At 34.6% G+C, this 21,783-nt stretch overlaps 1 protein-coding gene across 1 annotated transcript in view; it reads left to right on the top strand.

Moving 5' to 3' along the window:
* EYS (eyes shut homolog) overlaps positions 1-21,783 on the top strand; it is an 809,794-nt gene that overhangs the window by 368,190 nt on the left and 419,821 nt on the right. The window contains exons 23-26 of the mRNA XM_068183727.1: positions 10,209-10,468; positions 17,887-17,983; positions 19,443-19,550; positions 20,116-20,261. Coding sequence (XP_068039828.1) covers positions 10,209-10,468; positions 17,887-17,983; positions 19,443-19,550; positions 20,116-20,261 — 611 coding nt within the window. The remainder of the gene's footprint in view (positions 1-10,208; positions 10,469-17,886; positions 17,984-19,442; positions 19,551-20,115; positions 20,262-21,783) is intronic.

Below are 21,783 nucleotides of genomic sequence, written 5' to 3'. Positions count from 1 at the left end.
CAGATTGTACACTGTTAGAGGTTCTCTATAAACCTGTGTTCACTCTTCAGCAATAGCAAGCAGACTAATTTGGGAACAGTAACCATCATATTTTCTTCTACTAAATGCCAGTTTGTATAAAGGAAAAAAAATCTATCAGTTATAGAAGTGAGCCTTTATCTTTGAAGGTCACAGGTGGAGAAAAGGGACTACAAATACAAAAATCACAGCTCTCTATGAGCATCCATAAGCATTGTTATATGTAGGTCTCTTGGACTTGTTCATTCTCTGTCTGGAAGGGACAGTCATAAAAATTTCATAGGTTTGCCCTATTGAAATAACTCAGTGAGACACCCATAGAAGAAAGTTTGATTGTTTATATTACAGTAGATATCAAAGGTAGATAAAGACATAACTGACTTTTGGAGATGAACTGAAAATAATTTTTGTTGTTTGCTTTTATAGCTTTTATCAGAACAATAATCTTTATAAGGACAAAGGTATTTTTTTAAAGTGCTGTTTACCAGGATATGACAAGTCAAATTTGTTTTTTAAACAGGATCTTCAGTAGAGAAATAGCTATGTCATATGTGTCTGAAGTATTCAAGCAGTGCAGATATATTTGTTTGTTTGCTTGTCTGATTTTTTTATAAGTTTGAGAAGTACTGTCTTGAATGAAGATGCTTATTTTTTAATTTTTTTTTTTTTTACTATTTATATGCTTGGAAATTGTAACACTCCTTGAAAAATATTTTCAAGGGTTTACTCATATAAATATTCTTTGGCTAGACTAATCAAGATCTGTGTTAGGTGAATTTTGGTCAATTTAGTCTTGAAAGGTGAAAAGTTATTGCCTCTGTTATTTTTTTGAGGTTGCAATTCTCTTGCACTATTAGGTAAATGGTAAAATGTTATAATTTGGCATATTAATGAAGGTCAGTTTGTGCAAATCCTTTTTTCTATTCTTTCTTTTAGTCTAATAACAAATGTGAAAACAGAGACATCTCTGCTTCTTAATCTATTTACCAAGTATTTTCTAGACTGCTAGTATTAATTATGATGCTCTCTAGCCTTTGCAAAAGTTTTATTTTCTATAGTCTCTTTTGAAAATCTGAGTTATAATGTTGAAGTTAGCATACCTGCTGCTGAGTTTTGAAAATGTTTCAATAGTTCTCTTGAAGTATATATAAATATAGATACTATATGGTTAAGTGATGTCATGATGATCTAATATATTCTGCCATAATAAGTACTGTATCTATCCTTGGTTATCAGTTTTTTATAGGCATCTAATTGGTTCTAGGCATAAAGTATTCCATGTCTTCTATGTTTGGAATAAATAAAAAGAAAAAAATGGGGAACAAAATAGAAATAATACATTAGTCAGTTTGTTCAAATAAATATTTTTGTACACCCTTGCATCTTGCATCTATGCTTGGATCAGATAGTGCTTTGATGTCAGACTGAGCCATAGAAATATTGTTTCTTCTATGATCCTCTTCCTTGGAATTGAGTAGGCCCTAGGTAAACATCAATCGACAACTCTGAAAGATTTTCCACAGAATATTGGAAACAGTCCTGCAAAACTGATAGAGACATCTTGCTTAAATGACTTGCAGAGTTCAAAAAATGCAATATGAAGGGGACAAACATTTCTTTGCTCACCCACTCAAATCATTATGCAGAGGTCATTTGCACAGATTTCTGAATTGGTGTGCAATTTGTTTAATTTTTTCTCATGTCAAATTCTCCAAATGTGAAGGTAATCTATCTTCACAGATTTGTATTGTTCATGCTTCATAAAAGTTCAGAGTTGGAGCATGTTATCTAGCCCTTCATGTTACCATGCTAATTATTGCTAATAAAGATTGCAGTTGTAATCACCTATATTTGGCCTTTTTTGATTGCCTGTGGTGGAAAGAACAGACTAGAAAAGATCTCCTTTACTCCCCTGAGCAAAGTCCTTTCTGCTGTGAGCACTCTACCCAAAAAGTTCATTTTTTCTTTCTGCAATCACTGTAATTGCTGTATATAGGATGAAGAGCTTTGAGGTCAATTGACAGAACTACAGCTGCATTACTTAACTTCCCAAATTTAACAAATGTTTCTCCTGGAGGGGCTGTTACCTGCATTCAGGTGATAGCTTCTACTTTTACAGTGTAGCATTTTTCTTCCTTTCAGATTTCTCAGGTCAAAAAGGACTTGTCTCAAAATCAATACTAAAATGCTGTAATAGTTACCTGTAACTCTCAGAAAATATCAGAGCAATAAAAACGAGGAAAGGCATTGAGCTGCTTTCCATAACAACTAGGCACTTTACACAGCAATCTTGAGTAGAGGAAGACATTTCCAAGGGGAAATAGTGCTGAAGATACCAGTTTCCACAGGTGCAGCAATAAACCCAGTTTTCATCAAAGACCGGCATTAAATTAAGAGAGCGAAGCACAAGCAAACAGGCAACTGGGGAGATGGAAACCTTTTATTCAAAATCCTTGTAAGATGTAGAGTCATCCTGATAGCTGATTTATTCAACATCTGAGTCTAACACATTAATTTGCTGTAACCCTTGGAAGCCACATGACAACTGATTCCCTCTGATTCTTGAAAAAATGAAATAATGCTTCTCTTTTTTTATCTACCAAAGTGAATCGGTAGCACCCAAGATATTGGAGGCAGATCATTTACTACTTACTTTTCATGGTAGCACTGATTTATTGATTCTCGGTTTTTCAAATTAAGGGTTTTCTCCTTTACACATCTTTGGAGAGGTGTTGCCTGTTAAAAAGGCTGCAAATTACATATTTTCTCTCAGATTGTATGGTGAAATCTTGAATTACCTTGTTGCTGCTGTACTGATTGTTGTTCCAGTGAGGAATGAAAGGTACACTGGCAAAGAATGCAACTCTTGGTGTTAGTGACCAGAGATGGTAAGATAAAAAGGCATTTATGTCCTTTTCCCTTTGCATTTCGTCAGGAACAGAAGGAAGTCTAATGTGGGTTAAGTTAATAGAGGATGGTACTTAAAGAGCAGCTTCACATGCCAAAATGCATAAACATTCTCTGTGGGGGTCTGCCATAATTCAAGAAATTAATGCTGCTACTCAATTCAAGAAATTAATGCTAAGAATGTTGTTTGACACACAGAACACAAGTTTAAATGGTCTTTTCTTTCTCTTCACCTTGTGCTGTGTGATAACTTGCTGAACTGCATTCCAAAATATTCATATTACTATGACATCCTTTTTGTACATCATGGTAAGTTTTGGAGATGGAAGTTCCTAAATTTTAAGTGATGATTCAGTATTCTTAAATACTATTTTAATTTATTTTTAAAAAGTTGTACATGGTAAACAGTTTTTCTAGCACCTTAGATAATAACCAAAACTGTAAAGCAAGAGTAAAAAATGCACCCAAACATTGGAGTATTTTTTTTGTATTTTAAAATTAATTTCTACTGCTTCTAAAATAGGAATTTAAGTAGGCAAGACTAATGGGAAGGAACTTCAACAATGGTTTTCCCCATGATAATGGTCTATGAACTAGACTGTTGATACCAAACCATGTTTTATTTTCTGGTTCAGGGCCATATGATTCAAGTGATCCTCCCATATGACAGCCATAACCTTCAGTTTCGCTTATTATAGTTTTTACTTGTTTTGTTGTCTTTCTTAATAAAAATGATTCAAAGTATTCAGCATTTGTGTTTTTAAAGCACAAACACTCATTCAAATGAGACAGTTGAACTCCTGATTTTTTATTATTTTAATGTTTACCAGCTGAAACAGATAACAATGTAAATTCATCTGGCCTTGTAGATAGGCCAAATTACTGTTATTGAGATAAGTAAGGAAAGAGTTTGATCCAAACAGAAAATGAGTGTGTACCTCATCTCTGGGTCCAGTAGTCTGAAAGATGCATCCAGCCTGATATAAGATGTATCTTATATTCTGGTTCAAGAAAACAGAAAAAAGAAAAGAGCAGCATGAAAAAAAAAAAAAAGAGGTGAAAGTATAAATATCAAGTGTAACATGTAAAATTCTGCATCCTGAAACAGAAATGTGTGCATTTCAGCTGAAATAGAGCTTAAAGCAGAAGCTGAAATATAGCTTGCTGTCTCATTGAGCTGAATGTTACCTTGTGATTGCATGAACTCATAGCTTCAAATAGAGAATTAAGGAAGAAATATATGGAAAACAAACAAATACAACTTTCTCTATCTATTCCTCTAAAATATGTTTGTTTGGGGTTTTTTGTTAGTGTAATGTTCCTGAATACACAGAATATCAGGAATAAATTTTAGTTACTGTTACCAAAGGGAAGAATATGAGCAGAGAATTATGGGAGGAAAGTATACAGAACAAAGAAAGTATATCTTTAAAATAAAAAAAAAAAAAAAACAAAACAATGATTGAAAGTCTGAAGCAATTGAACTGGAAGGGAATGAAAACTACATAAGCCCTTTGAAGGCTTTCTGTATGCATCAAACATGCAAAAGACACACTTAGAAAATATTAATAGAGTAGCAGAAACTTAATCTTTTTATCTCTCTTCCCAACAATATACCTCCCAAATATTTTTTCTCCAGTTTGGGGCCAATATCCATGCATGTCTGTTATTACCTGGTACCATTCCCCATGTACTTAATCTATGTTTTCTTAGCCACCACTTCAAATTCAACTTGTGTAGGTAGTATATATATTTCCCATAAACCAATATCTACATCTCAGTTCAATTAAAAAATACTATGTGTGTGTATGACAAAGATAACAATGTTTTTTTCCCTAATTTTAGCTTCATATCCTTATTCTAACAGTGGATAAAGGCAGGTGGACTTTAAAGTATAACTTTTGCAATTTATGTTCACCAGTCAATTTACTCTGTGATGGAGTAACTGGTCTTTGGTTACTTACTGATTAATCCTTTGGAGAGAGCTACATCAGCCAATTCCCTCAGGCCCCTGGGGTGCATCTCATGGAATTCCATGTACTTAGGTATATTCAGGTTCCTCAAACCTGACCTTTTCCCAGGATGTGACGGACTTCAGTCCCCCAGTAACTGGCATGAGCTTCGGAGAGGTGGGAAGTGAGATTAACAGTAAAAACTGAGGCAAATAAAATTTTGAGTATCTTCTCTCTGCTGATTGTTGCCAGTTCTCCTGTCTTATTTATTGCAGTAGTATGTTTTCTTTAACCTTACTTTTGTAGCAAACATACCTGTAAAATCCCTTTTTATTCTTTGCAGCTCTTGCCAAATTAAGCTCCAAATGGGCCTTAGCTTTCCTAATGCCACTACTACATATCCAGATGACATCCCATATTCTCCCTTATTCCTTGTCTGTGCATTTCTTTCTAACACTTCAGTTTACCCAGGAGATTCTTACTAAGGCATGCTGGTCTTCTGCCTTCTTTACCTGATTTCTTACATGGGGAAATCAAGAACTGTGCTCTAAAAAAAAAAAAATGTCCTTAAAGAGGTCTGTTCAGATCCCTTTTCCCTGAAGACAGTTTCCTAGGGGATCCCATGGACCCAAATACTGAAATCTAATCTAAACTGCTAATCAACTGAAAGTTTTCTGTCCTAAAATTCAGGGTCCTGCCTACTCCATAGTTATCCTATACCCCTCAAGATTGTTAATTCCATCAGAGCATAAGCACTGCAACCCAGGTTAACGCTTTCTCTAATTAGTTAATCAGTGTCACATTTGATTGGTTACAAATGGAGAGCTCTAGGAATAATGTAGGGGATTAATTATGGTGATGATTGTAAAGGCAGGCTCAAATGAATTTAGGGGAGATGAGGAGAGACATAGGTGAAAATTTGAGATCATCTTGGGGTGGCATATGAGAGTTGAGAACTAGGAGCACAAGAAGAACTTCAGAGATAAACTTGTGACAGCTTTTTCAGGTTGAAGCTGGTGAAAGAGGTCTGGTAGCTGTCTGTGGAACAAAGAACATATTAAACTTTCAGACTATGAGAGAAAAAAATATGTTTGTAGGAGAAAGAAGAGACAGAAACATGAGTGTTTGAAGCCTTTGTAGTGACTGGAAGTGTATGTCCTTGGAGCTTTGTGGTGTGTGATGATGCCCTAAATTTCAAGCTGTGTATATATAGAAAGTAAGCTCTTATTTCACTACTTCAGATGATCCAACAGCCTCCAGCTTACAAGGAATAAATTTGTCACCGAGCACTGTGGTTTCTCAGGCTGTTAGTTGATTTGATTGAATGCACTAAACAACATAAATCCTTACTGTAGAATGGCCCATTGTTGCATATATTGTATGGCTAACAGGCTGACCTAAACTTCACTGAATGTCTTGCCATTTCTCATCAAGAATCTGTCAAAGAGGCAGTTGAATGACAGGCACACTGTAGCTGAGTGTTCAGTTTAGGATTCCTGTTGCTTTGACTGTACCACGGAGGAAAAAGCTGTTCTGGTGCTTCTTAAATATTGCAATCTTTTCTGCAAAACCGCCTTTATCTGTGGCAATGGTAAGTGCTCTGACTGATATTTTCTGAAATGTTTTTTTATACAGAAGACTAAAAAGACCAGTTTCTTGTATTTTTCTGCTGTAAATAAAGAGGTCTAAAAGAAAAAAATGGCTTCTTCTGAAATTTGTTCTACTCTGGCATATTAATCTACATTACTGCTTATCACAGAATATGCTGAGTTGGAAGGCACCAACAAGGATCATCATGTCCAACTCCTGCCCCTGCACAGGACCATCTCGAAGAGTCACACCACGTGCTTTTGTTAAGCTTTGGCATTTTTCCAGAGCTTCTAGCTGAGCTAGGTTGGAATAAGCCCACCAATATGATTTTCTAATTGATAGACAGCCACTTTAGAACTCTTAATATTCAGGAGAGACTGCCTCTGCAGCTGGCATGTTAAAAAAATGGTTTTGGCCTAGAGAAGCTCCTGCCAAAATGTGAAAATAATTGATGAAAGAGAACAAGAAAAAAGGAGGCAGACTCTTCTCAGGGGTATCCAGTGACAGGAAAATATGTAGTTGAAAATATTCTACATATATATATATATAGAATATAAACTACATTAAATTCCACATGAAGATAAAAAAGTACTCCTTTTTTTTTTTAATGTGAGGGTGGTCAGGTGCTGGAATAGATTTCCCAGAGAGGTCTCCATCTTTGAGATACTCAAACCCAGGCTGGACACAGACCTGAGAAAACTCTACCCGTACCTATTTTGAGCAGGGGAGTCTAGATGAACCTCGGAAATTTTTTTCCAAAGTCAACAATTCAGGTATTCTTAAGACTATTCCCTGTTATTTAATTCCTTAAAACCTTTAATGTAGCATATAAGGCAGGTGACAGCTATATATTTCACTGGAATGTGAGAAGTAGAAAGGGAGTTTTCAAGCAGGTAAGAACCAAATTTAATACTTAACTCATCATATGGAGACAGAAGAACTTATTACATTAACACTACTTCTCTGGATACAATTCATGACTATAGCTTGCAATTTTTAATTCTGACTTTAATGTTAATACAGGTGGTAAAATATAAAACCATGAATACAAAATGTTTATTTTCATTGCCCTCTCCTTTTGGTTGTTTTTCTATAGAAAGCTTTTCAATTTTTGGAGAGATGTATGGAAAGTGAAGAGATAATACTTATGGAAGCTGGTTTATATGTGTTGGAGGAATTCTACATGTCACAATCTAAGCAGTTAATGGGGCTTATATTATTAAAATGAATAGTTTACATGAAAGAGTCATGATTTGGTTTTCTAATATCAATGGGTGTGTTTGGATTTGGTTATTGGAAAGAAAAATATTGATGTTGGCAAGTTGGTAAAACTTGCCAATAGAAAGAAATTCAGCTTTGACTATCTTTATATGGACTCTTAAAAGCATATATCAGCCTTTTTTTCCCCCTGAGAATTCCAGAAATTATCTTGATTTTTTTTAATTAAGTGAAAAAAAATTAGTCATTTTGTAAAAGTGTTTGGATTTTTGCGTTTTGATCAGTTAATTTCCAAGAATAACAGCTATAATAGCTTAATCTATGATTTGCTTTTAATAGTCCTAATACCTCCTTACTTTTTTTTAAATAACAATTCTTATTAACACAAAATTTTGACTAGATTCTTAAAACTGGGCCTCAGCATAGATGCTTCTATGTAATTTTTTTTTCCACATTTAATGAGGATTCTAGTAACTTTTTTTAATAATCCAGAAAGGAGTGCAAAAAGCTCTGTTATTAATTGTCTCCTTTGCATTAATATTGACTGTTGCATCTCAGCTGATAGCTGGCATGAAGCCAGGGTAGGACTGGCTAGTTGTGCAGTGTAGATAACTGCTGTGTTTCAGTGACCTAGTGTTCCCTGTAGTCATACAGAATAGTTTTGATAACTCAAAGGCAGTTATGAAACTCATTAGGGAAAAAATAGGGGAATGAAACATGTTTAATGTTTGCTCCTCTGTACCTCAGTTATGTCCATTAAGTCAGACCAGGTCAGAACTGAACCATGTTCTTCTAATACAAAGTGAAAGGCTCTCCACTTAATGAGCTTTTTAAGCTAAAAATGGAGCATAGCCAAGTGCTACACACCAATTTGTAGTAGTGCATCAGTAGTAATTTATTCACAACTTCATAAAAGAAGTCAACAGAAAAAAGAGCCGCTGTGAAACAATTAACACCTGTTGGGTCAGAGTGTTCTCTGTTCAGTATGAGACATTTGAGATGCTTAATTTGTAAGAGTTGATGTTTTTATATATTGACTACTTAAGAGAAAAGTCAGTAAAGCACTGATTGGGCATGCAGTGTTATTCAGTGCATGTTGCTTCTAGATAATAAATGCATTCTCCCATTTATAGCAAAAGCAGGTATGTTTGTTGTGCATAAGCAGAGAATTAAAAAAAATATATTTTTAACCATATTTCCAAAAGTATGTTTTAAGTATCATAAATGACGAGTCTTGAAATGTGATTTTTGTCAGTTATTTTAAGAATGTCTGAATGCTTTTTGATAGTAACGACTATCACTTTTTAACATGAGACAAATATCTAATTTTTGAATCTTTATTGTTAAAATACACAGGCCTTTAAAATTATAAATAAAAATCCTTTGTAATACCCATTTAATTTCATGTAACATGGTAATTGTATCCAACAACTAAATAACATAGAACACAAAAAATCTGAAAGAAAAGACTGTTTTTTTTTAAGGGGGCAAATTTGCCTTTCATGTGGCAAGCAATACCTGTGCGCTACAGAACAGAACTACATAATAGATTCTCCATTAAATGTTTGTTATTTAAGAACAATTTCTCTTATCAAATTACAATATGAAGATATATTTGAATGGTTTAATACCTGAAATCAATATTGATCAAAGTAGACAAAAGCTGGAATAGTTCATCTTTCATATTGTCTCTTGTCCTGCCAAATAGCTGCAAAAATAAAATTAAATTCAATTTTATTTATAGTGAAAGTAACAGGAATGTATGAATTTTAAAGTACATAGATGCCTCTTTTTTTGCAGGTAGAAAAGGAATTTGGCTCTGCAAGCTCTGAAAACATTAGAAAATTGTTTTCTTTGAATTTACAGAACCATATCATATGTATATTGTGAATAAAAAAAGATATTTATCTAGTTCATGAAGAAAGGTTCCTTACAATCAGATGTAATTTAGATTTTGGTCAAAGTTTTCTCTTCTGTGTTATCACTAACAGATCTTCACAAAAGCATTCAAAAAGAGAAAGAACACACTGAAATTAGGATCCTTCATTATTCCTACTTTCTTAAGCGTACTGGATATGCTACCTGATACATTTCACCCCAAACATTTGAGTACTTACTAGTTTCACACATATGAAAAGAAGTCCTTCTAATCCTTAACACTTAAAAAATATACTTTTCATGTTTGATAATTTGTGTCCATGTTTAATTTTAAAAATCGTCTAAACATGATTTTGTCTGCATTTCCTAAACCAGATGGTTCTCCAAGTGATATGTGATTTAGAATAAATCCTTTTGCTTTTGCTCAGATAAATTCTGGGACAATAACCTGAATATAACTTTTATTCATAACACATTCTGATACAATTGTCAGGAAAAGAAAACTAGACACAGAAATGTATTATTGATTTTAATTTTCCTTTTTTGTCGTTTTTATAATAGAAAGGATTGGAAGTGATTGGGCTGAGCTGTTAATTTTTATTCTGCCAAATCAGTGCTCTTTTTCTTTTTTTTTCACCCCTGCAGATGCACCTGTACAGCAGGGTGGACAGGTCCAGACTGCAGTGAAGATATAAATGAATGTGAATCTGAACCATGCTTGAATGGAGCCACCTGTTTTGAATCTGTGAAGCCAGGGCAGTTTGTATGCATTTGTCCTCCATTTTATACTGGTGACTTCTGCCACCAGCGCTTCAGTCCTTGTGAGCTGCCTTACAATCCATGTATAAACAATTCAACCTGCTTGGCACAAGTAGATGGAAATCCAATGTGCATTTGCAAAACAGGTGAGAACTGGAATAGTTAATTTCTTCCATTTTCTGTAGTGCTCCTGAAAATTGCAAGCATATGAATTTATTGCAAGCATTGAATTTATTGCTATCTTTAATGTAAATAGAAAATAATATGTTTCAAAAAACATAAAACCATCATGAATTGCAGCAGGTCTATCAGTTGTGTTAAAAGACTGGAAAGCTAACTGACAGTTTACTTATTATAAATTTCTTATTTTACAGTACTTATTAAATCTATGGTGGCTTAGATTCAGCACTTGGAATCAGTATTTCTCAGGCAATTGTTACAATGACATATAGACATGCACCTGGCCAGCAAAGACAAACTAAATTGACAAAACAGACAGGAAGATTTAGAAAAAATGTATGCAAATTGGTGAAAGTACAAAAATTGGAGCAAGTTGGAAACGGTTTCTTTTCCTGCTGAGTTGTCAGGAAGGCCTGGCACACCAGGGAAGTAATCTTTCCTTGCTTAATGGATATAGTGGGTTTCTCCCTGTATGCACAACAAAACAAATCACAGCAGGTGCTGACAGCTTCCCTGGGCCTTGGTTTAAAAGACACAATCTTACCCTCAATGTACAAGAACTGCTACGGTGGAAGGGAGCAACAGTATAACTGTGCAGAACATTGCTATACACTTCCATGTAGGAATTGAAGAATACATTAATTAACAACTGGACTGAAAAGTTAGAAAATTTAAGTAGTGGGGGAGTACAATTACTGAAACTGGAATTGGAGCAGGATTTTGAAATCTTCACTGTTATGCCTATAAAGGTAGGGGCCTCTTAGGGACAAAGGATAGCAGATAACTGCAGTGTTACGTGGCAATACTATTATTTGTCATTTAGTAAGATACAAAGATATGGATATAATATCTAGGAATGAGGAGCATATAATATTTTGGGTTTTTTACTATTAAGGTAAAGGTTACCACAAGCTGCTGAGGAAAAACCGCAAACATCACTGGGGAGGTATGCAAGTTGCATAGTGAAGCATCTTTAAGAAAACCTGGTTTTCAAAAACATAGGTAGATTACTCCAAGACACTGACTTAGTAGTAAATGGCATGTGGATTAAACTTGCCAGTAGCTAACAGTCCGGTCATTAGAAAGTTTGAGTGTGGTATAACAGGAATCACAAAACGTAGCAGTGCTTACCAAATTTTAAAACTATCTGTAGAACACCATATCTGAGATGGGAACAACAGGACCATAAATTATACCACTATCAGTGGTATATATTTAGAAGAAAAACAGAATATGCATTGGCTAGATCAGAGAAGATAAAAGCTGATAGAATATTAATTGGACAGAATCAAAGTTGATGTAAGATGTTAGATGATGATGGACAGAATTACCACAGCAAATTGGTAGGAATGTGATGAAGTCATGATTAGCTGTAGTATAAAACAAAGCTGCATCTTTGTTCCCATATGTACATTGGGGAACTATAGTTGTCTGATTTTGCTGTAAGGAGTTCTAAAATTCCTATAAATACAATTAATGTAAAACTTCCTCTTGAGTTGTTTTCACTAGATACAGAGGTTCTCTTCCTTCAAGGAGATAGATTATAGTATTTGTGTAACAAAACTCGGCTCACATATCATAGATCATGGAACAGTGTTAGACCATGACTTTAAGTTAAATTGTCCACACAAGCAGGTTAAGCAGTTTAAAAAATTATGATCTCTACAATTGCACAATGGTATATTCAAGGCTGCAAAAATGTTGTAAGGAGGGCCATTATTGCAAAAGCTTAGGAATCACTGTTTTAGAATAAATTTTCCAAGAGATGTCCAGAAAAACCTTCTCAAATACTTTGCCAGTAATTGATAAGCAAGGGTTTGATCAAGACAGATCATACAGGTTTAAGCTGTTAATCATATAGCCAGCACTGAATTTCCTTAAATAATACATACTAAATGCAAAGAAAACAGGAGGAATGGAAAACTTAGGGTAAATAGCAGAATTTTTATTGCCTAATTTATCAGTATGCCTTTCCAGTATTAGAGAATTCCATTCTTAGAATTAATCTTAATAATAGAACTGAAAATTTAGTGTAACAGAAAAACAAAGCAGGACATGTAAGCAAAACTATAGAATTTAAATAATGTTGAAATATTCGTAGCTGAGCCTTGGCTACTATTTGTAAATTCCCCAAAAGGTCTACATGAGAAAGATCCAAAGAGCAATTCAACTGCATATATAAGTAAAATAGAGGGTAAAGATACAAGAGTATAGGCATTAGACCATGCTCTTCTACATAATGGCAAGCACAAAACTTAGTTTTTTTAGAGGCAACCTGAAACAAAGATAGAACAGTTTGGTAAAAATAGCGACACTTTCTGAGATCAATTGTGTTCCAAGACAAAAAAAAAAAAGGCAGAAAAAATGTATTCAAAATCAAGGAAAACTATGAGAGGGCATACAACTACTGAGTGCAAGATCAGCTGTCTGGCTAGGACTGATAAACAAGAAGTTTAATTAAAGATTAAAAGGGAGATAATACGTAAAAATGTTCAAAAGGTGTGAAACCTGTGTAATTATAAGTGCATAAATATTGAAGAAAATAACAAGATAAAAAATAGTTTTCAACCATAAACTATTGGCCAGAAAGTATCTAGTGTTTTCTAATAAGACCTTTTTTAACTGTGATTTATTCTTTGATGAGAACTATTAGTAGATATTGGTATAGTAGCAAGGCAAGCTAGTAGGAAAGGCAGATATAGTTGTTGCTGACATAAAGAGAGGAAAGGAAGGGCAAGAATGCTGAATTAAAATGGTTCCAAGAATTCCTTCTTCACAGAAGGTAGAAATTAATCTCTCTTTAAAATTAGATGAACTTCCTTCATTAGTCCAAGTAATACACATGGGATAACCTCAGGATGTTCATGCAGAATCCTTATTACCATGGAAACAATTTTCCATATACATGTTAGGTTTTGATTGAAGAATTATCAGGAAATGCTACATATTATACATTAAGTATTGCATACATATAGACAGAGTTCATATCAAAGCTTTACCTACTCTTTTCAGAAATATGGATTATTTGACTAGCATTTGTATTAACTCAGTAACATCTTAATAAGTTATGGTAGAAGGGAAATTTGATCAATATAATAATGAATGTATTGTTGAGAGAAATAAACTGGAAATGTCTGGATTGTGGATGTGGATGTCCACAGTATTACATTAAGGAGGTATTATTTTCTGATGTACTTCATTTCATAAAAAAGTAGACGCACAAAGTCAAATGGCTAATGCTATAGAAATATTTATGTCACTCTACTGACAATTTAAGCAGCTTAGGAAAAATCTTTCAGGTGGTAGGTAGGCTGAATTCTTGACCAGTTGCCTCTTGCTGCTTCATTATTGCTTTAAATTTTTAAATTTTTTTTAAATTATTATGTTATTGCTTTGGGAAGCACACAGTTTTAAAGAGGAGTAAAAAGAAGAGGGAGCAGCAACATATGTCATCATGGCACACAAGTACACAAAAGCTTTGTCATCCTATTTGTCCTCATTGCAGCTTTAAAGATACAAAGCTAGAAATTGAGAAAGTTGAAAAACTGATTTAAGCATGGGGCTTAAGGTTAAAGCCATCAGTTTTAGGATGTAGGGAAATTATGTCTATTGTGCCAGGGAAATCTATGAAAATGACTCATCTCTAAAGAGAAACAATAGCAACAGTTTTTACTGGAATTAGGCATTCTATTTTTACTTTGTCCTTTCTAAAAGCAATACATTCTTGATGCTTCAAGGTAATTTCTGAAGTCCTTGTTTTAAGCAGATTTTCCCTGGACTGTTTCACCTCTTTTATCAGTCTCCTGTCAATAGCTTTCCCATGACACCTACTCTTTGTTCTAGATGCTAGTGATCATTTTTATTTGGTCTATAGCATCTTATAGCTAGAAATTTGAACCAAGGCAAAATATTTTTCAGCTGATGCCTGAAACAAAGCTAAGTGAAAATTATCATAATGTACAAAATTTATAATACCAAGCAGAAATAATAAACAGATGATGAAAAACAAGTTGCTTAAATTGGAGTTTGCCATTGTCAGATTTCTGAGCCCTTCAGTTTCAGTTTCTTTTTCAGATACATACATAATTTACAGAGGGAAATAACTTTTACCGTGCCTAATATTTTACACACCTTTGATTTTGATTCATGTACCTACTTTTGTTATGCTGAACAACCTAAGTACCTGAACTAATGATTAAGGGGCTACTATGATATCTCTGGTGTTTGCAAACATTGGTTCATAAGTAGTTCATGGTAAGGAGAGAAACATCTATGATACTAATCTGATTGGCAAAACAGTAGAGAGTTTATGGCAAAAGAATCCCATTAGAATCCTGTTTACCTGCAGAGGTCAATTCCATAATATTTCTCTGCAATGGAATAAGGAGATGAAAATGACCATAACTGTGACAGCAGATATTTAGCTTCTATGTTCTGCATATTCCATCACTTTGAAGCTCCCAGAAGGCCCATAGACAGAGTTGAGAAATGCAGGATTTCCTATGTTTCAGAGAAACAGAAGTAAAAACAGCATCTGTCTCATCTTAAGTAACAGCTTTCCAGATGTCTCTAAACCTTATATCATTAAAGTTACTTTCATGCCACCTGAACAATTAAAAACAGAGAGAAATAAAACTATTTTCTAACAAAAAACTGTAATAACTTTCAGTTGTTTTTCATCTGTTAATTTCTGAAAGCCTTGAATATGTTAAGTTACTACAAAAATTAACCTTTCTGAGATACTCCCTCAAATATATCTATACATACGCTATACATTCACAAATAAATGTTTTAAACTAATTGCAATAGCATTATAAAGCTAAAATATATCTATATGTCTGTGAGTTATTTATAATGTTAAATTGGTTTACCTTCAGTTTATCCTTTTCAGTAAAGTTCCATTTTCCCTGCCCATTGACAGCCTTCCACTCAGTAACCAATTTTAGTTATAGAAATTTCAAACATTACAAAAAAAAGGGAAATTCCAAATAAGGAAATTGACTACAAATAGTCCTGTGAGTCCTAGTGTCTTACATTCACTATGGCCTCCAATCCCTAATTAAACCAGAGTTAGAGAAACGTGTTGTCTTGTCATCTTTTCTGCTTTTACTCAGTGGTACTGAATGGCATGTATCAAAATGAATATTTTGTGTGTCAGTGACTTCTGCCTACTCACACAACCAGGCCTAGTACTTAACTTGGTCTGTGGTGTACTACTTTACAGCTCTTTTATCGTTCTTTTTTCCTTAATCAAAGTACAGGCAGAAATAGATGAAGGTTCAGCAGCATTAAGATGCAGATTACACATACCACAGATAAGAAAAGTATTTGGATGGTTCACTCTGGTTCAGGCTCATTTGCACATAATAAGCTAAACCATTCAGAATACATCTTTTCTGTGCTGAAGGATATATTTCAAAACAGTACACTGAGACAGAATTTTTCTTGCTATTTTGACAATTCTTTTACAGTTTTTTAGGAGGATTGGTGGGGTTTTTTTTGCTGATTTGTTTTGGACTTTTTTGTTTTGATTTGGTTTTGTTGCTGGGTTTTAATTTTGTGAAGCATACAAATAGAAAATAAATGAGGGTATCCTTTCATGCTCAATAAATTTCTGAAAAAAACACCAAAACATCATAACAGCATAAATTACTATAATTGAAAGTCTAGTTTGAGAAATGTTCCAGGCTTTATTTTCCCAGCTTTAATGTAACATTGTTGTGAAACCTTCAGCAAATATTAAGAGCTCATTTCAGTCAGGCACAAAAGTTATTGAACAGAAATAATCCTGATAAGAAGAAAATGCCAACTGCTTTGATGTGGGCTCATGTTTAGATCATATATTGGAGTACCAGCAGAGATTTCTTAATGCAGCTTTCTCTGCAGCTCTGACCAAGACACTTATTTCTTCCAGTCAAGATTTTCTCTAGATAAAAATAAGCCATACTATTCTAACAGTGGTCTTTCATGATTTCCTCACCTTCATTAAGTACTTTGAAAACCACAAATACAAAACATAACCAAAAAATATTATTCTTATTTGGGTATCTAAAAAAGTGCAGTTAACAATTTTTGCTTATTGTTTTAATAAAGAATCCAGTATATACTAAATTTCAAAAGCTAAATTTAAAGTTGTTTCAATTTAATTTTTTTATCTCAGTGTTCTTCAAAATCACTTTTCTGAACTCTATTAATGGTCTTTAGGCAACCTGCAATCAGCACTTGCATATTAGTCATGCAATGCAAATGGTTTGCTCATTGCAATGGTTTCATTTCTCCATCAATTCAAAACAAATATATTGAATTTGTGCAAAATTCAATGGCGTAGCTATACTTTCTCCATGGTATGTACAGAGAAAGGAGAATGTCTCCTTTATGCAAATGTTATAAGATGTAGTATGCTGTCTAAGAGCAAAAATAGGGTTCATGTATCACTGAAAAGTGTCTTATTTCATTTTAGTACATATTCTGGAACACTTACACAAGCAAATGTAATGCATTATGCAAGTGATGTACTGTGCAGATAAGACCTTAATCACATTTTACATGTTTTCTTCATTTAAATACAAAACCAGTTGGGTTTTTTCTCAGCTACTGACTCCTTTGAATAAATGTGGTCTTCTAACTTCCACTACTCTCTAATACATTAATTACTGAATTAGCTTTTAGTTTCTGATTTTGTCCCACACTCTCCAAGAAAGCTTTTCAGTCCTTTAAAATGGGTTGCATTTCCTCAGTATATTTATCCAGATGCTCTATCCAAATCTGTTCTCTCTGGTTCATTAAAGTATGTTGAGACACATATACTGTCTTGAAATTAACTTTCTGAAGCTAAGGAACAAAAATAGTTGGACAATTCTTTCAGAGCTGCTTCTACTTGTGGTCCTGATCTTAGGGTCAGTGAGCAGTGAGCTCCTTCAGAAGGAACAGTCAGCCACAAGTCTGACAGTATGTGAATGAGGCAGGCAGGGCAGCACTGGTGGCTGTGTCCAGGAACAGCAGAGGGGGCCAGTCAAGGCTACAGGGAATGGGGCAGATCCAAAATCAAGCCAGGAAGACTGTCTGTAGGCCAAAGTCAGCATACTACACAGCTAGGCATTGGCCATGGCTGCAACACAGCTCAGTCAGATTCCAAGGGCAAAGACCTGCAGCTTAAATGCTCCAAAGAGAAGAGGTAGCCATTGCTGATGGGGAATGGCTTCTGCTTCTCACAGACTTTTCTTAAACAGCTTTGAGTGCAGCTGAGATTTCCCAGGCAAGCCACTTTCATTGTCTGAGTTAGTTTTGGGCTCAGATACCAAACATCCACGAGAATCTGTGACCCTTTTATTCACATGAAGTAGTAGAGCTCATTCATTTGCTGTTAATGAAATCTGTGTTTCAGGATTTGAGGGTACTTATTGTGAAGTCAACAGTGATGAGTGCATCTCCCATCCATGCCAGAATGGAGGTCTCTGTGTGGATGGGGTCAACCACTACAGGTCAGGAAAATTACTTGAATGACAGATATGATACATGGATTTTTATCATCTAGCTTTTCCTTTTGTACTTTGACTGTCTATTGTTTGCTAACCTTCAGTGGGGGGTGGGGGTGTCGCCGTAGAGCAGGACGGTAACAAGAAGACTCCAAGTCAAAGGCAAAGAGAATGAACTCTGATTTATTTCAAATACACCGCTCTATATATAGAGAAGATCGTGCAGACTAATTTCATTGGTCTTAGAGTAAAAACATCTCACACCATTGGTGTGCAGTGAATGACGCACAGTGGCAGAACCTATCTATAAACAATGTGAACAACAAGATCGATTAGAGAATTATTTACATTCCTTCCCAACTGTCTCCCAGGCTCTTGCCTGGTTAGAAAACCTTCTCTTTTTCTCTCTGACTGAACTGAGAATGTCCACGGGAGGGGGTGGTGTAATGTGTTTGAAAGTTACATTATAGTCTAAGTCTTCTTATGTGCAAAAAGTAATACATACACACCATAAGGATGACCCGAGAATTTATTGTAGGGCTAGTTAAAATCATAAGGATCTAATGTAAAAATCAGAGTTGTTGTTAGATCCGTTATAATAGTACAAACTATCTGAGTTGAAAACAATAGAAATACTTTATTAATAATATAGTTATAGCTATATAAGAAATCTTGCAATTATATCTCTTTGATTATGATTACCCTCACAATGTTTGTGTTCATCCTTTGATTTTGTTCTTCTTCAAGAACTGGCAGTCTTACTGCAGGCCACTGGCATCTGGAAGTCCTTGTCAGGAGAACTATGTTATTCACAGTGGGGTTTTTTGTCATCTTCAGTCTTAGGCCTTCTTGGAGCCTCTCACTCACCAGCACCCCCAAGTCCTTCTCAGCAGGGCTACTCTCAATCTGTTCATCGCCCAGCCTGTGTTGATATCAGCGCTGCTTTGACCCAGGTGCAGCACCTTGCACTTGGTCTTGTTAAATCTCATGTAATTCCCAAGGGCCCACTTCTCAAGGTTGTCTAGGTCCCTCTGGATGTCATCCCATCCTTCAGGAGTGGACCACAAAAGGCTGTTATTTGTAACACCATGGTCATCTCGGTGTCTCACACCCTCACCATAGATGCTATTCCAGAGCTGAAGCTATAGCATGAGAGGCATCAATCAGTTGGCTGCAGGGCCGGTGTCAAAACAAGTGAAAAGCAGCTAGGCCAAGGCAGGTTCTAAGTAAGCCCTTGCATAGTGGGGTCAGCACAAAGCCCGTGGTCTTCAGCTAATGATAACAAAAGGCTTGGCTTCAGACACTCTACTTATTGGTGCTTGTTAAAGTACTGCCCTTTGCAATTACCAGTAAAAACCAAACATAATTTTGGTGCTATTTAATTAATACCTCTCAACAACTGCCATATTTTTCCAGAATCTTTGTAATGACCTAAAAAGTAATGTAGTGTTATCTTTTTTGCTAGGTGCTCCTGCCAACATGGCTTTACTGGGACACTATGTGAAGTGGAGATTAATGAATGCTTATCAAGACCATGTAAGAACAATGGAACTTGCCTGGATCTCGTAAACAGGTCATTACTACTAAATGACAAGTTTCCCTGATTTCCTTATGTTAATTCTGGGTTTGGATGGGACCTTCACCATATGACAAGTTAAAATGCTACTGACAAACAAATGCTACTGACTCAGTTTTTTGTTTCTTATGTGACCTCAAAGAAAGATAGAAGGGAAAATGTCTTCTGCACAACTTGTTCTTTTCCTCACTTTTTTTTTTATATTTGGAAAAAGACTGAAATAGAAGAGAATTGATCTTGTTAGATTGCTACAAACCCTGTGTTTGTTCAACAGCACTTCACAAGTTATTCAGAGACTTGTGCCAGAAGATCATTAGCCCTTAAGTCATTTCTTATATCTTCAGTTAAAATTACTGTGCCAAATTGTTCTATTAATTTAACAAAAAGTAAATCACCCTCTTTGCTTCAGAAACATGGAAATGAGAAAACTCTGATCATTATTTTAATATGGATGAGGATTAGGGACACCAGCTTGGCATCAGGAGATTCATCTGGCTTTAAATTATTGCAATAGATCCTATTGTTACTTTCATTGACATACCTGATCTTTTCTTTTCGAAAGATTCATTTGTAACTGTGCACCTGGATACTATGGGTCTCTGTGTGAGATGGATGTAAATGAGTGCGAAACTTTGCCTTGTTTACATGGAGGAAGCTGCATTAACAGGCTTGGAAGCTATCAGTGTCTCTGTCTACCTGGATTCACAGGTATGATCTACACTTTACTACAGCCAAGAAGCTTATTTCTCTGGTTTTACATGATTTTAATATTATAGCAAGAATACAAATTAATCTCCTTATTGGAGGATAAATCAGTACTAACTTAAAAATAATTTTATCTAATTCTTTTGAAGTAGCTCAAGATTATTTATATTAAGACTTGAATTATAATTTCTTTAATCACCCATACATTCAGTTAAAATGAGTTATTGTATATAGTGCAAAGAAAATTAATGTGTATTCTTTTTAATTCATCCAGGATTAAAACTATTATCATAGATACAGAGTAAATTTTGCAAACAGTAAAATGCTACCTTGTCATATGAATTGGCACAGAACCACAGAAATACCTTGACTTTTTGACCCTTTTGATCTACACCATTGCCTTTAGTGCTAATCTTTACATTTTTACAGTCATGACAAAATATTCAATGGGTAGAGATGCAGTAAAATTTCCCTAAAATTATGTTGACTTTTATTTAAATGCTCAATGTGCTGCTGGGCTAGTTCATAAGCAATGTTTTGATAGATCCATCTTATTCAACATGGGATCATAAAACTGCAGAAACACACAGGATCATATGACTGCAGAAATATTTACAGGTGTTTCCTCAAGTTGAATAATTTCTGTACTTTTTCTGTATAAAATGGTTTTTCCTTTCTATTCCAGCCTGTGATGAACACCACATAAAGTTTAAGATTAAAAAGGATGCAATTTGCATCCACTGAACTGAGAGGAATGTAATTCCCCACAGAACAAAGAACATGTACAGTTTTGGAAATTTCCATGTAGCTGTATATCCTTCTTCCATTCACTACAAATCTTAGTCCACATATCACTTGTGCGCTGTTCTTCAAAATTATCCTAGGTATTTCAGCAAAAAATGAAAAAAATGATGTAATTTTCCTGCCTAAATATTTTAAAACCTCCCCCTGCAATATTTTCTTCAGATGACCTGTGTTCTAAGTAGTACTTCTTGGGTGTCACAGAAACTTCTCTTCATTAGACAGTGGTGCTGCAGATGTAATTTCTAACTAGTAAATGTTAAAACAGTTGCATTAAACTTTATGTACATGTTTCTGTAAGAACTCCCTGTTATATTTATAAAAGACACCTGCACATGAGCACTTAGTAGATTCTAATTTGAAAAGGAACCAGCAATCTGCAGGTGTGCTTTTGTCTTGATTTTCCATTATTGACAAAGCAGTTTGACATTAGTGCTTTTACCTAACATATTTAACCAACAAGGATAAGATGCTGGGTTTTGTTCTGGGTTTTTTTGTGATTCTTTTTTTCCAATTAACTGCAATTTAGGAAGAACTTTTCTTAATATACTGAGAATTTTAATAATCAGCTATTAAAATATTATACGCTTATAAATGAATGAAAACTGGAAGCAAATTAAAATACGTTGAATTGTTTAGGCCAAATTATGTTAATATATTTCATTTTGTTTGTTAAATCTTATTTTAAAATTACTAGCTTTTATTAGATATTCTGAATATTTTT

The sequence above is a fragment of the Anomalospiza imberbis genome, chromosome 3 (assembly GCF_031753505.1).
Source record: "Anomalospiza imberbis isolate Cuckoo-Finch-1a 21T00152 chromosome 3, ASM3175350v1, whole genome shotgun sequence".
NCBI lineage: Eukaryota > Metazoa > Chordata > Aves > Passeriformes > Viduidae > Anomalospiza > Anomalospiza imberbis.
Note: the sequence above shows the minus strand (reverse complement) of the source record. Positions and strands in the feature narration are given on the sequence as shown.